At 40.6% G+C, this 15,916-nt stretch overlaps 1 protein-coding gene across 2 annotated transcripts in view; it reads left to right on the forward strand.

Moving 5' to 3' along the window:
- The window catches only part of LOC126483671 (TBC1 domain family member 31), a 269,516-nt gene that overhangs the window by 209,421 nt on the left and 44,179 nt on the right, over positions 1-15,916 (forward strand). For both annotated transcript variants that reach the window (XM_050106735.1, XM_050106734.1), the window contains exon 17: positions 13,722-13,904. In XM_050106735.1, coding sequence (XP_049962692.1) covers positions 13,722-13,904 — 183 coding nt within the window. The remainder of the gene's footprint in view (positions 1-13,721; positions 13,905-15,916) is intronic.

Below are 15,916 nucleotides of genomic sequence, written 5' to 3' on the forward strand. Positions count from 1 at the left end.
ATTGATGGCTCCCCATCCACCAGGGACATTGTTCCCCACGGCCCAGCTGGAGACAAATCACCTTCCTTTGGCATTTCTTGCCTTGTGACATTTCCTTCCAAGGTTTCTGCTATTCTACAACCGGACGCCAGCCAGTGGCTGAAGGAGCCGCAGGCTGCTGGTCACTGGACTCTGAGATGATCATCTTTACCTGAAACGATTCAGAGGAGCCCTCCCTGCCATCAAATCCTCTTAGGAGAGGCATGCAGAACTTTCTCTGTCATTGACCTTGCCATTGGTGGCCCTTACCTTCTCCCATCCATCCACTGGAGAGCTCACAATGACCTGTGTGGTAATGGCTACTTCCCAATCTTCCTGTTCCTTCCTCAGCATCACTCCCATGGACGCCTGCCCAGATGGGCTCTCAGCAGTGCTGATGAGTGGTTTCACCATTGCTGTTGCACATGGCTCCCTGCCATATGGAGATATTGTGAAGTAGTCCAGAATACAAGTAAAGGCCATTCTTTTGGCAGCTGATTTAATGATCCTCTGTTTCTCGGGCCCTCCCCCATGGAAGACAGTATCTTGGTGGTCATCAGATATCGCAGAGGCCATTAGAGACCGTAGATGGCTCTCCAACATCATACACAACACCCATTGATAGAGCAACTCATTGCCATTAAGTGGCCCCCCTATGGTCCATCACCTAATAAAACGATGGAACCAAGAATGCTGGGAACAGCACGTTTTAATCATTGGGCCATGTACCTCTCCTTGGCAGTTATGGCTAAAATTGGATGTGTGTACAGTTACCAGACTCCTGCAGATGTACCTGGTACTACCTTAAATGGCACTGTCTACACTGACTCAGATGCTGTTGCTGAACATTTTGCTCTGTATTATGCTTGAACCTCAATGTCTGAGAATTATCAACCTGCCTTTCATGTTCTAAAACAGTACATGGAGTAAAAGCGATTATCTTCTACTACATGTCATCTGGAAGAATATAATGCTCCATTCAGTGTGGGTGAATTTGTCAGTGTCGGAGCCCACTGCCCTGATGCAGCTCCGAGCTGGACCACAGGACCACATCCAAACCAAAGGATTGAGCACCTATCAGTGGATTGGCAGCATCATATCCTTGCCACATCTGGAGTGAGAGCGAGTTCCCACCTTACTGGTGAGAAAGCATCATTGTCCCAGTGCTGAAACCGGGTAAGAATCCTCCAGAGATGGACAGTTACCACCCAATAAGTCTCACTATTGTTGTCTTTAACATGCTTGAAAACATGGTAGCTATGTCACCTCCTGGAGTCTCAGGGTTTTCTGGTTCTGTCCCAGTGTGGTTTTCGCTAAGGCCATTACACTACTGATAATCTGGTTTACCAGGAGTCTGCAATCCAAACAGCTTTTGCCCAATATCAACACCTGATACCTGTCTTCTTCGACTTGCAAAAGGCTTTTGACACCACGTGGCAACACCACATCCTTGCTACCTTACACAATTGGGGTCTCCGGGGTCTGCTCATAATATTTATCCAGAAATTCCTGCTGCGCTGTACAATCCAAGTTCAAGTTGGTGCTTCTCACAGTAACCCCCCCCCCCCCCCCCCCCCCCCCGCCTTATCCAAGAGAATGGGGTCCTGCAGAGCTCTGTACTGAGTGTCCCTCTCTTTCTAGTAGTCATCAGTGGTCAAAACAATACTAGACACAGATGGTAGTGGTTATAGGATATGCACAGTTCTAGTATGAAACCAGGATGGTGCTGTAAGAATGATTGCTTACATGTCCAGAATCAGGTTAATAGATGAAACATTGTATAAAAGAAATTATGACCCAATTGGATGGAAGTAGTTGTAATTCCAGCTCAGTTGTGGACACCAGTACTCAAGAATCCATGACACACTGACATTGCATCATTGATGATGTGAAGAATCAGAAGCAGGTAGCATTGTCCAGGTCTGTACCAATCTGTCATGCTATGGACACCATAGGAGGAAATGCCAGTGACAGAAGCATATGGGAACATCCACTGTGATATACATCGCTGACGTATGATAAGTGGAATATCTGTGACTTGACCACAGACTTAAGTATGTTCTAGGCTTCCAAGCAAAATGGAAGTGTATCTTTTACTGTGTAAATATTCATCCAATAAAGCTTTACAGTATAACCCTATTAAAATGAATCTGAAGGGACTGAAAAATCTAGAGTTTGTGTTAAAAAAATTCGTGTTAAGTGAAAAACGATTGGGGAGAAGAGAAGTTTGTGGCACAACTTGACCAGAAGAAGGGATCGGTTGGTAGGACATGTTCTGAGGCATCAAGGGATCACCAATTTAGTATTGGAGGGCAGCGTGGAGGGTAAAAATCGTAGAGGGAGACCAAGAGATGAATACACTAAGCAGATTCAGAAGGATGTAGGTTGCAGTAGGTACTGGGAGATGAAAAAGCTTGCACAGGATAGAGTAGCATGGAGAGCTGCATCAAACCAGTCTCAGGACTGAAGACCACAACAACAACAACAAGTGAAAAACACACATTTTAGTGTGCACATATGTAGAGTAGTACAGTAACGTGTAATACAGTTACATTATTGTAGACTTATAACACTATCACCTGACTAAAAATACAAGTACTCACAAATTACACCATTTTCTTAGAAAAAATTCAAACATGATTCACTGACATTCACAGGAATGAAAATACCTTGTAATATCACAACAAACTGTAACTATAGCACCCAGAAACCTAGCAGTGAAGTCGAATGTTGAAGCACATCACTCTAAACTGTCCAAGGCTGTAAATATCTCTTGACAGGTATGTCGAATGGTATCTGTAACCTCCTCACTTTCTTCAGATGACCCACCTTGCACCTCAGACACAGCTTTTGGTGCATCAGATTCCACAGAAGCACATACAGCAACACTGTTGTCAGTACTAATGAATTCCTCAAAACTAATCCCTGTCTTGCACAACTGTCCATTTGTCAGGTGAAGTGGCATTGTCTAACTCATGGACATTTTTGGTGTTGCTGTGTCACCTGGCTCCAGGCTGCAGCGAATGCTTTTATTGCATCAAGCAGATTTCAGTTTGTGGTTGCAATATTTTTTTAAGCTGCACGAAGTGCAGCTCTTACAAGTCGCTTGTGATAAGCTCTCTTCATGAGAGAAATGATACGTTGGTCCAAAGACTGAAGGCAGCTTGCCGTGTTTGGCGGAAAAAACTGACTTTAATCTTGATCATGTTCACATCCTGTACATTATGGGCTGTACATCTGTGCAGTGTAAGGAGGACATGATTGTTTTGAGCAACCATTTGACTGTTGCAATGAAGAAGCCACTTGCAAAGTGATATGCCGTCAATCCAAGATTTCTTATGGTGAGAGTAGATGCAAGGTAAAGTGTCAATATTCACGTGTTTAAAACAATGCAGTTTCTCTTACTTACTGATAACCCAGGGACAAAACTTCTCACTGCTGTTTGCATTACATACTAGGGCAACTGTTACATGTTGTTAGCTGCATGCTCTACCATGACACTTATCATATTTTATCACCAGGATGTGATTTGGAAAATTTGCTTCACAGCAAATTTATACAGATGAAACTGAATGTCTATTTTGGAAATAATACAATCAACCAGAACAACAACTGGTGTCTTTAGATGCCTATATTTTTGGCACTCCCATTTGCTTTCAGCTGAATCTTGGAGCATTAGGGGACTGGAATGCAGTTGTAGGGAAGGAGTAGAAGAAGCAGTTACAGGAGGATATGGATTTGGGTCAAGGAATGAGAGAGGAGAAAGACAATAGAGTTCTGTAATAAATTTCAGCTAGTAACAGCGAATACTCTGTTCAAAAATCACAAGTGGAGGAGTGGAAAAGTCTGGATGATACAGGAAGATTTCAGTTAAATTGCACCATGGTCAGACGGAGATTTTGAAATCAGATACTGAATTGTAAGGAGTGCCTAGAAGCAGATATAGACTCAGATCACAATGTAGTATTGATGAAGAGTAGGCTGAAGTTTAAGAGATAAGCCATGAAGAATCAATATGCAACGAAATGGGATACAAAACTATTAAGGAATGTCAAGATATTTTTGAAGTTCTCTAAGGCTATAGATACAGCAATAGAGATTAGCTCAATAGGCAGTACAGTTGAAGAGGAATGAAAATCTCTAAAAAAGGCAATCACAGAAGTTGGAAAGAAAAAATGTAGGTACAAAGAAGGTAACTGCAAAGAAACCATGGGTAACAGAAGAAGTACTTCATTTAATCGATGAAAGAAGGACATACCAAAATGTTCAGGGAAATTAAGAAATACAGAAATACAGGTCACTGAGAAATTAAATAAATAGGAAGTGCAGGGAAGCTAAGATGAAATGGCTGCATGAAAAATGTGAAGAAATCAAAACAGAAAAGATTGTCAGAAGGACTGATTCTGCATATAGGAAAGTCAAAACAACCTTTGGTGAAATTAAAAGCAGGGGTGGTGACATTAAGAGTGCAATGAGAATTCCACAGTTAAATGCAGAGGAGAGAGCAGATGGATGGAAAGAGTACACTGTAGGCCTCTATGAGGGGGAAGATTTGACTGATATGATAGAAGAAGAAACAAAAATTGATTTAGAAGAGATAGGGGATCCAGTATTAGAATCAGAATTTAAAAGAGTTGGATTGGACTTAAGATCATATAAGGCAGAAGAGATTGATAACAGAATTTCTAAAATCATTGGAGAAGTGGCAACAATATGACTATTCAATTGATGTGTAGATTGTGTGAGTCTGACGACATACTATCAGACTTTTGGAAAAATATCATCTACACAATTCTGAAGACTGCAAGAGCTGACAAGTGCGAGAATTGTTGTACAATCAGCTTAACAGCTCATGCATTCAAGTTGCTGACAAGAATAATATACAAAAGAATGGAAAAGATATTGAGGTTGTGTTCGATGAAGATCAGTTTAGCTTTAGGAAAGTTAAAGGCACCAGAGAGGCAATTTTGAGGTTGTGGTTGATAATTTGAAGCAAGACTAAAGAAAAATCAAGACAGATTCATAGGATTTGTTGACCTGGAAAAAGGGTTAGACAGTGTAAAATGATGCAAGATGTTCGAAATTCTGAGAAAAATGGAGATGGGCTATACGGAGAGATGGGTAATCTACAATATGTACAAGAGTCAAGAGGGAATAATAAGAGTGGACAACTAAGAACAAAGTGGTTGAATGAAAAGGGTGTATGACAGGGATACAGTCTTTTGCTCCTACTGTTCAATCTTTACAGCAAAGAAGCAATGATGGAAAAGAAAGAATGGTTCAGGAGTGGAATTAAAGTTCAAGGTGAAAGGAAATCAATGATATGATTTTCTGATGACATTGCTCTACTGAGTGAAAGTGAAGAAGAATTATGTGATCTGCTGAATGGAATGAACAGTCTGATGAGTACATAGTATGGATTGAGAACGAATCAGAGAAAGATGAAAGTAATTGAAGTAGCAGAAATGAGAACAGTGAGAAACTTAATATCAGGATTAATGGCCATGAAGTAAGCTAAGGAGTTCTACTGCCTAGTCAGCAAAATAACCAATGATGGATGGAGCAACGAGGACATCAAAAGGAGACTAACACTGGCAAAAAGAGCATTCCAGGCCAAGAGAAGTCTACTAGTATCAAACGTAGGCCTTCATTTGAGGAAGAAATTTGTGAGAATGTACATTTGGAGCACAGCATTTTATGTTAGTGAAACACGGAGTGAGGGAAAACCAGAACAGAAGAGAATCTAAGCATTTGGGTTGTGGCGCTACAGATGAATGTTGAAAGTTAGGTGGACTGATAAGGTAAGGAATGAGAAGGTTCTGCGCAGAATATGTGGAAAACTCTGCAAGGAGAAAGGGCAGGATGATAGGACATCTGACAAGGGAATGACTTCCATGGTACTAGAGGGAGCTGTAGAGGGCAAAAACAGTAGAGAAAGACAGAGATTGGAATAAATCTAGTAAATAATTGAGGATGTAGGTTGCAAGCGCTACACCGAAATGAAGAGGTTGTCACAGGAGAGGAATTTGTAGTGGGTCACATCAAACCAGTCAGAAGACTGATGACTGACTCAAAAGGTCACTTAAAGGTATGTTAGATGCATGCATACAATTGAACCACTCAAGCAGTTATGTCTCAATGTCTTCATACTTAGCACTATGAAGTCATTTACATTTGTTTCCAGAAACTGTTGCAGCAGAATTAATTATTTTTTCCCATAGATTTGGGAATTCCAAAGCACTCTGCAATTGCTATTTTCTTTATACCACAGTCCACTTCATCTGGAATCTTAAGCTTTACCTGTACATTCAGAGCTATATTTTTCCCCATTGCCGTGTTTCACGTGCTACTATTTGTAGGTCTTTATTCAGTTTTCAGATTCGATTTGGCTACCACGAAAAGAACACCTGGCATCAAATACGTTTCTCATTGTTAGTGCACACGTTAGTGAGTTTATTTGAATGTACCAGACACCCTGATTGTTAAGGTAATAATTACGGCTTGCAACCCACAATACATTAGAAATGAGTCAACAATGGGTTGTTAGCTTTGTAGTTACAATTTCTTGCAATTGTTTCATAAAAAAATTAACACTTAAAAATGCTGTAACATCAAAATTTGTGTTACAATGAAATTTAATTATGCTAGGTACTGATTGAGAGTTTATATTTCACCTTAACCAATTTTTTTTTTTTTTTTTCATCAGTCTACTGACTGGTTTGATGCGGCCCGCCACGAATTCCTTTCCTGTGATAACCTCTTCATCTCAGAGTAGCACTTGCAACCTACGTCCTCAATTATTTGCTTGACGTATTCCAATCTCTGTCTTCCTCTACAGTTTTTGCCCTCTACAGCTCCCTCTAGTACCATGGAAGTCATTCCCTAATGTCTTAGCAGATGTCCTATCACCCTGTCCCTTCTCCTTATCAGTGTTTTCCACATATTCCTTTCCTCTCTGATTCTGCGTAGAACCTCCTCATTCCTTACCTTATCAGTCCACCTAATTTTCAACATTCGTCTATAGCACCACATCTCAAATGCTTCGATTCTCTTCTGTTCCGGTTTTCCCACAGTCCATGTTTCATTACCATACAATGCTGTGCTCCAGACGTACATCCTCAGAAATTTCTTCCTCAAATTAAGGCCGGTATTTGATATTAGTAGACTTCTCTTGGCCAGAAATGCCTTTTTTGCCATAGCGAGTCTGCTTTTGATGTCCTCCTTGCTCCGTCCGTCATTGGTTATTTTACTGCCTAGGTAGCAGAATTCCTTAATTTCATTGACTTCGTGACCATCAATCCTGATGTTAAGTTTCTCGCTGTTCTCATTTCTACTACTTCTCATTACCTTCGTCTTTCTCCGATTTACTCTTAAACCATACTGTGTACTCATTAGACTGTTCATTCCATTCAGCAGATCATTTAATTCTTCTTCACTTTCACTCACGATTCGCTGATGACATTGCTATCCTATCATTGATATCCTTTCACCTTGTATTTTCATTCCACTCCTGAACCTTTCTTTTATTTCCATCATTGCTTCCTCAATGTACAGATTGAAGAGTAGGGGTGAAAGGCTGCAGCCTTGTCTTACACCCTTCTTAATACGAGCACTTCGTTCTTGATCGTCCACTCTTATTATTCCCTCTTGGTTGTTGTACATATTGTATATGACCCGTCTCTCCCTATAGCTTACCCCTACTTTTTTCAGAATCTCGAACAGCTTGCACCATTTATATTGTCGAACGCTTTTTCCAGGTCGACAAATCCTATGAAAGTGTCTTGATTTTTCTTTAGCCTTGCTTCCATTATTAGCCGTAATGTCAGAATTGCCTCTCTTGTCCCTTTACTTTTCCTAAAGCCAAACTGATCGTTACCTAGCGCATTCTCAATTTTCTTTTCCATTCTTCTGTATATTATTCTTGTAAGCAGCTTCGATGCATGAGCTGTTAAGCTGATTGTGCGATAATTCTCACACTTGTCAGCTCTTGCCGTCTTGCTCGGAACAGCCCTTTGAATGATTAGCGATGTTGTTGTTGTTGTTGTTGTGGTCTTCAGTCCTGAGACTGGTTAGATGTAGCTCTCCATGCTACTCTATCCTGTGCAAGCTTCTTCATCTCCCACTACCTACCACAACCTACATCCTTCTGAATCTGCTTAGTGTATTCATCTCTTGGTCTCCCTCTACGATTTTTACCCTCCACGCTGCCCTCCAATACTAAATTGGTGATCCCTTGGTGCCTCAACACATGTCCAACCAACCGATCCCTTCTTCTAGTCAAGTTGTGCCACAAACTTCTCTTCTCCCTAATCCTGTTCAATACCTCCTCATTAGTAGTGTGATCTACCCATCTAATCTTCAGCATTCTTCTGTAGCACCACATTTCGAAAGCTTCTATTCTCTTCTTGTCTAAATTATTTATCGTCCATGTTTCACTTCCATACATGGCTACACTCCATACAAATACTTTCAGAAACGACTTCCTGACACTTAAATCTAGACTTGATGTTAATAAATTTCTCTTCTTCAGAAATGCTTTCCTTGCCATTACCAGTCTACATTTTATATCCTCTCTACTTCGACCATCATCAGTTATTTTGCTCCCCAAATAGCAAAATTCCTTTACTACTTTAAGTGTCTCATTTCCTAATCTAATTCCCTCAGCATCACCCGATTTAATTCGACTACATTCCATTATCCTCGTTTTGCTTTTGTTGATGTTCATCTTATATCCTCCTTTCAAGACACTATCCATTCCGTTCAACCACTCTTCCAAGTCCTTTGCTGTCTCTGACAGAATTACAATGCCATCGGCGAACCTCAAAGTTTTTATTTCTTCTCCATGGATTATAATACCTACTCCAAATTTTTCTTTTGTTTCCTTTACTGCTTGCTCAATCTACAGATTGAATAACATCGGGGACAGACTACAACCCTGTCTCACTCCCTTCCCAACCACTGCTTCCATTTGATGTCCCTTGACTCTTATAACTGCCATCTGGTTTGTGTACAAATTGAAAATAGCCTTTCGCTCCCTGTATTTTACCCCTGCCACCTTCAGAATTTGAAAGAGCGTATTTCAGTCAACATTGTCAAAAGCTTTCTCTAAGTCTACAAATGCTAGAAACGTAGGTTTGCCTTTCCTTAATCTAGCTTCTAAGATAAGTCGTAGGGTCAGTATTGCCTCATGTGTTCCGATATTTCTACGGAATCCAAACTGATCTTCCCCGAGGTCGGCTTCTACTAGTTTTTCCATTCGTATGTAAAGAATTCGCGTTAGTATTTTGCAGCCGTGACTTATTAAACTGATAGTTTGGTAATTTTCTCATCTGTCAACACCTGCTTTCTTGAGGATTGGAATTATTATATTCTTCTTGAAGTCTGAGGGTATTTCGCCTGTTTCATACATCTTGCTCACCAGATGGTAGAGTTTTGTCAGGACTGGCTCTCACAAGGCTGTCAGTAGTTCTAATGGAATGTTGTCTATGCCCGGGGCCTTGTTTCGACTCAGGTCTTTCAGTGCTCTGTCAAACTCTTCACGCAGTATTATATCTCCCATTTCATCTTCATCTACATCCTCTTCCATTTCAATAATATTGTTCTCAAGTACATCGCCCTTGTATAGACCCTCTATATACTCCTTCCACCTTTCTGCTTTCCCTTCTTTGCTTAGAACTGGGTTTCCATCTGAGCTCTTGATATTCATACAAGTGGTTCTCTTTTCTCCATAGGTCTCTTTAATTTTCCTGTAGACAGTATCTATCTTACCCCTAGTGAGATAAGCCTCTACACCTTACAATTGTCCTCTAGCCATCCCTGCTTAGCCATTTTGCACTTCCTGTCGATCTCATTTTTGAGACGTTTGTATTCCTTTTTGCCTTCTTCATTTACTGCATTTTTATATTTTCTCCTTTCATCAATTAAATTCAATATTTCTTCTGTTACCCAAGCATTTCTACTAGCCCTCATCTTTTTACCTACTTGATCCTCTGCTGCCTTCACTACTTCATCCCTCAAAGCTACCCATTCTTCTTCTACTGTATTTGTTTCCCCCATTCCTGTCAATTGTTCCCTTATGCTCTCCCTGAAACTCTGTACAACCTCTGGTTTAGTCAGTTTATCCAGGTCCCATCTCCTTAAATTGCCACCTTTTTGCAGTTTCTTCAGTTTTAATCTACAGGTCATAACCAATAGATTGTGGTCAGAATCCACATCTGCCCCTGGAAATGTCTTACAATTTAAAACCTGGTTCCTAAATCTCTGTCTTACCATTATATAATCTATCTGATACCTTCTAATATCTCCAGGATTCTTCCATGTATACAACCTTCTTTCATGATTCTTGAACCAAGTGTTAGCTATGAATGGACAAGGGACATTCTCCCATGTTACTGTGACAATCTCTCCCACAGAAACCGTGCATGATCTACCACAACGATCACTTCTACATGATTTAGTGCTCTACCCAAATTTCCATCATTTTGCTCGGAACAGCCCTTTGAATGATTTGCGATAGTGTACAGCATTCTCACGACTCGACATCACTAATAACACTGCAAAATACATCATGCTCATCAGCAGTCTGAACAAACATACCAATGTGATTAGCAACATCATCGCATCAGCACCCAAGTAGACAAATAGTTACATCAAGAACATCTCACTTAACACCGACAGTGCTTTCATACCATGGACAACAGTGCTGGCCGCCAAGGGCCGCAATACCAGCTTGAACATGCTTACTTCCACACAGTGGTCAAGCCTGACTGACATCACCTGACCACTTTCATTTCGGACATCATTGTGCTGGTGGAACGACGGATGTTGTGTGATATCAACAAATCCCTGCTTCCTCACTCAGCCCAGAACACAGCCAAGCACACTGTGCTCATGCCTGTGCAGGACCAGCTCACTGTGTCGCACCAAGCAACCATGCACCACATGCCACTGTATCTGTACAAATCCAGTTCCCCAACACTGTATGCAACTGTCAGCTATCTCATGCCTACTTGATAGTGGACATAACAAGTTCACCTATTTGAGAAGATTACAATTGTCTCCTCAACACTCTGCATGGCAGCGAATCTTCTCTCAATCCACTGACAAAGACTGCTACTGGTCATCACTCCTCTGTTGTGCCCATGAATGTGACCTCATTGAGTTGGACTCTGACAGTTATTCCATAGGGCTTCCACCTCATCTGGTCCCACTTCCAAGAATCAGGCTTTCAACCTCACCATCTTCCTCATCGTCTCAGATACACCACCATTCAGTGGACATCAGTTTCAACATTCATCCCCTACCACTCAATGGCTCATTGACAAAGGATGAACCTGCAGTATTGCAACTGAAAGACACTGCCAGTTCGTTCATCGCAGTGCATGGATGCATGACCCAGACTCTGCAACAATCACCGTGTCACTGCCTCACATGGACATTTTCTGTTAAGAACATAGGGATGGACTTTTTACACAACTTCCCCTTGTCCCCAGTCGTACAACATACTGTGTTCATGCACTTTGATAAGGGCTGCTGCATCCCAGGACCTTTTGCCGTTGCACCCCCACCGCTAACTGGTACAGCGACTGTTGAAGACTAACTGGTATAGCGACTGTTGAAGACAAACAACAAGCGGACAATCGTACACCCACTGACACACCGAAGGAGTGTGTTTCTCAGCTGATGAGCTCTTGGTGCTCCACCAATGCTAGACCAACTGCTGTACAACATCAGATGCACTCCATACAAAGAACACAATGCTCCCACAACATAATAATGTCAAATCTACCACCCTAAGCATGGTGCATGAGCAGGTCATAGTCTTAACACACAAACAATGTGACAATGAGAATGGGAGCACATGCACAGCCCCAGTTACACCCATCTGACATCCGTCCGTACCCATTCCCTGCATACCCAGTACCCACACTGTCACCAGCCCTGCACACATCATTGCACCATGCTCCTCCTCGCCACTCGCCTACTCCGATGCTGTTATCATTGTGCATGCCCATCCGGCAGACAGCACACTGTCACCACAACTCTTATGCATGACTCATTGGCACACAGCTCGACCGCCACTTGCTGCTGGCCTTCATACAAAAACAGCAACCTCACTGGCCACATTCACCTGGTTATACTTTAGACTACCACACACTACCATGAGTGGATGGTGCTCTACAATGCCATACCCAGAACACATTAGAGGAACAGAATGCAACACAATGCCTTTTCAACCACTTTCAGTTGCCAAAATCACCCTCAACTACTACTGACAACTTCTGTGCCTCTTCATGACAAGATATTTGCACAACAATGCTGGGCTCTGTGATTGCACCTCTGTCTAAATCAACTTCAACAATGGCTTGAAATGGGTTTGTACCCTGTGTTCCTGCCGACCTACAGCCCCCATTGTGCCACGGACGTCTTCTACACAGACCACACTCATTGAAGTTCACTCTGGCAAATAAATTATTGCCTCATGTTACTGCACTGCCCCCTCAACATATGCTGTCACTTTTATCAGGGTCTGCAGCTCGTGGCCTAGTGACTAGCATTGCTGCCTCTGGATCACAGGGTCCCGGATTCAATTCCCGGCCGGGATGGAGATTTTTCTCTGCCCGAGGACTGGGTGTTTGTGTTGTCCTCATCATTTCATCCTCATCGTCATTCATGACAGTGACTAGATCGGATTGTGAAGAAATTGGACTACGAAAAAATTGTGACTTTATATGGGTGCTGATGACGACGCAGTTGAGTGCCCCCCAAACCAAACATAACTTTGATCAGATCAAAGTCTTTCTGGCACGCATTGCCTCCATATGTTGATGTCTTCACCATTGACAATTCACAATCATCTGTTTGGTTGTACCACTGGTGTCCCGTGTGTTCACACACATATATTAACTACAAAGCTAAGGACGGTTGTCCTATATTGTGGAGACATAACCACTGAGACACTGTTCATGTCTTTCACATGATGCTCTTATCATAGCCCTGAGGCACAGATTGATGGTAGGGGCTTCTGATACAAGGAACATTAAGACCTACCCAACAGTCACGATATTTTGACAGAACAACTCCAGTTGATCTTGGCAGTGACCATGAAGATCTAACATCATGAACAGAACATCGGGATCCATCAGTGTTGCCATGCAAGAACTACTGACTTTGTCCTGATCTATGAAGATATAGTCATCTCCCAAACAGGGATTTGCTGATTTGTTGGGAGGGGAAGCAATTCCATGTAATCTTTCTTGTCTGCCATGGTGTAGTATTTATAGTTGCTGGTTGGTAACTTCCAGATCAGTTCAATTTCGTCCTCTTGTCCTTATTTATCATTTGACATTTGTGATTTCTGGAAGGTTCTGGGACTTGCTTAATATAGAATATTTTGTATTGTAGAACATTTTATATATGTGTAAATGGAGGCATACTCTGCTGAGACAGGCAATATTTTGTGTGTTCATAAAGACATTGGAAACACTAAAAATGATGTAATTCATTTTTTAGACAAATAGAATGTGTGCAAATAGAATATAATTCAGCATGAAGAATAATTTTCCAATCTCTGTCTTCATAATATTTTTTATGTGTACATTGCTCATAATTTTCATCATGTAAATATCTTATACACTTTCTAGCAAATCACGCTCTTATGTGATATTGAAGGTGATGCAAGATTACTGATTTTTATTTGCTAGAGGCAGAGAGAGGAAGAGGAACTGAAGGAAACTGAAGAGGAAATCCAATGGCATTACACTAATTTGCTTGCCCGAAAACAAGAATTGGAAGCTGAGCTAGCTTCACAGTCTCTTGTGGATGACACAAGTGGTGCAGAGGTCCTGCAAAAGCAACAGCGACAATTGGTTACAGAGCTTACTAAGGTGATAACAATGTTCTTTACGTATCTTTATTCACATTTATGTTGGATCTTCATATTATCAACAGTCTTAGTGAAACAGTTAAAACATTATGGGATCAAATTAGATATTACCCATTGTATAAAACTAAGCCTTTTAATCAATTTGTATCATGCTTAAGACACTGTGCTTTCAGATAGAGTATAATGCACCAGAATGTACTTATTTAGGTGTTATGTGTCAATTGCAACATAAAATTCATTCACCAGTGAAATATATCACAAACATGCAAGACATGCATAAATATTGTTTCCTTACTTGGTGCGGGGTAATTGTAAATGTCTGTTACTGCTTTTCAGTTCCTTGGCTCCGATTTGAAAAGATTATTGAAAGGCTTGTGAAAGAAATTATTTCTCTTCAAAAAAAAGAATGTTTTGTTCTGGAGCGGCCTTAGAAGGTGCTGACTCCATTTGTGTGTGTGTGTGTGTTTCAAAATATTGTGACCTCTTGCAATCCTGATTTTATTCTGCGTGCACCATCCCTGTTTGTTAATACTATAACCCCGCACACAACACCTGGATATGCACTGCAGCACCAGGCCATCAATGGCAGCTGCACCAGCCAGCCACCAGAGGCCATTTGCAGTGGGTCACAAGACTAGCATGCATGGTGCCACATCTTCCGCGCCACCTGCTGGAGTCCTCTTGTACATAAAGACAGTGCAGCTGGCACTACTTCTCAGATTGTGTTCCACTGCTTATTGCACTGTTCCTATGTTTGTCATTTATCTGAATTTAGGTCAGTAAACTTTTGTTCTTAGTGGCACCGCTACTGGTTGTGCCTTGCATTATGACAATTAAAATTTACACTTGGTCTTTTTATGTATTTGTATTGTAATCTACCCCTCCCTTCTTTGTTGTCGCTACAGTCTATGATGGTGAAGTCTTTGCATGAGATTCAGGAGGAGTAAGAATGACAATAAACTTTTTACTTATCTTTTCTGTCATAGTTGGCTCCCATTCTTCATGTCTAGGGGAATGATTATTGGAGCTGAAATTTTCACATTTTAAGTTCTCATAGTCCAATTGATCTAAACAAATTTGAAGAATGTCTGTGCTGACTTTTTGTTTTTTCGATGTTTATTTGCATCACATTTTACTGTATACTGTGTGTTGAATTTTCATTTTAACAAAACCAAAATAACATTGTTCATCCAAACTACAAAAATATGTCCGATCACATCAGAGGCATGCTGATTACTACTTCACTCTGCGGTAATAACAATATTCCAAAGGGTTTACAATTTTTCTTGACAAATGAATTTCTATCAGATTATTATTTTATAAATGAATCCAGGAACAAACATAATAAACAGTACTAGATTATGTAATTAATAATAGAAATTTTAAGTATGCCAAATATTTTATAATTAAAAAAAAATTATCTCTACATTCAGAGCTAGTACATATCGATTGCAACAACAAAAATAAAGTAATTCCTTTTCATAAATTTTAGGTTGAAATACAACACATTGTGTACAAAATCATATGAATGTTTTTAGAAAAACAGCCGAGACAACATTAACATATCCAAAATTCGGAAAATATTTCTGGTGTTGACTACTTCTGTTGAGGAAAAGTAATGCTAGAGGAGGATGTCCCTTTACAGTATCCCCCTCACAAAATTTGGAAACAATGTGTTTACAATACTTTGTGACCTACTATAAGGTTTCCCAAACAGTGTACAAAATTATGCCGAAAGGTAGAATACACATGTTTGGAAGTATCTAATACGTAACGTGTTACAGAAAACGTAAGAAAAATATCTATTCCACACTTCATAATTTATACATATATCAGGACATGACATTCAGATTTTCAGATCTGTAGAACATTCTGTCACAAGATCACAAGACAAATGACGCAAAGTCGAACTACAACATTACAACACTAAATTATAGAAATAAGTGCAGAGCCAATGTAAATTACTAGAGTTACAAATTGCAAGTTTATGTCTATAAAGTCACACCTTCAAAA

This window comes from Schistocerca serialis, chromosome 6 (genome assembly GCF_023864345.2).
Source record: "Schistocerca serialis cubense isolate TAMUIC-IGC-003099 chromosome 6, iqSchSeri2.2, whole genome shotgun sequence".
Classification (NCBI taxonomy): Eukaryota; Metazoa; Arthropoda; class Insecta; order Orthoptera; family Acrididae; genus Schistocerca; species Schistocerca serialis.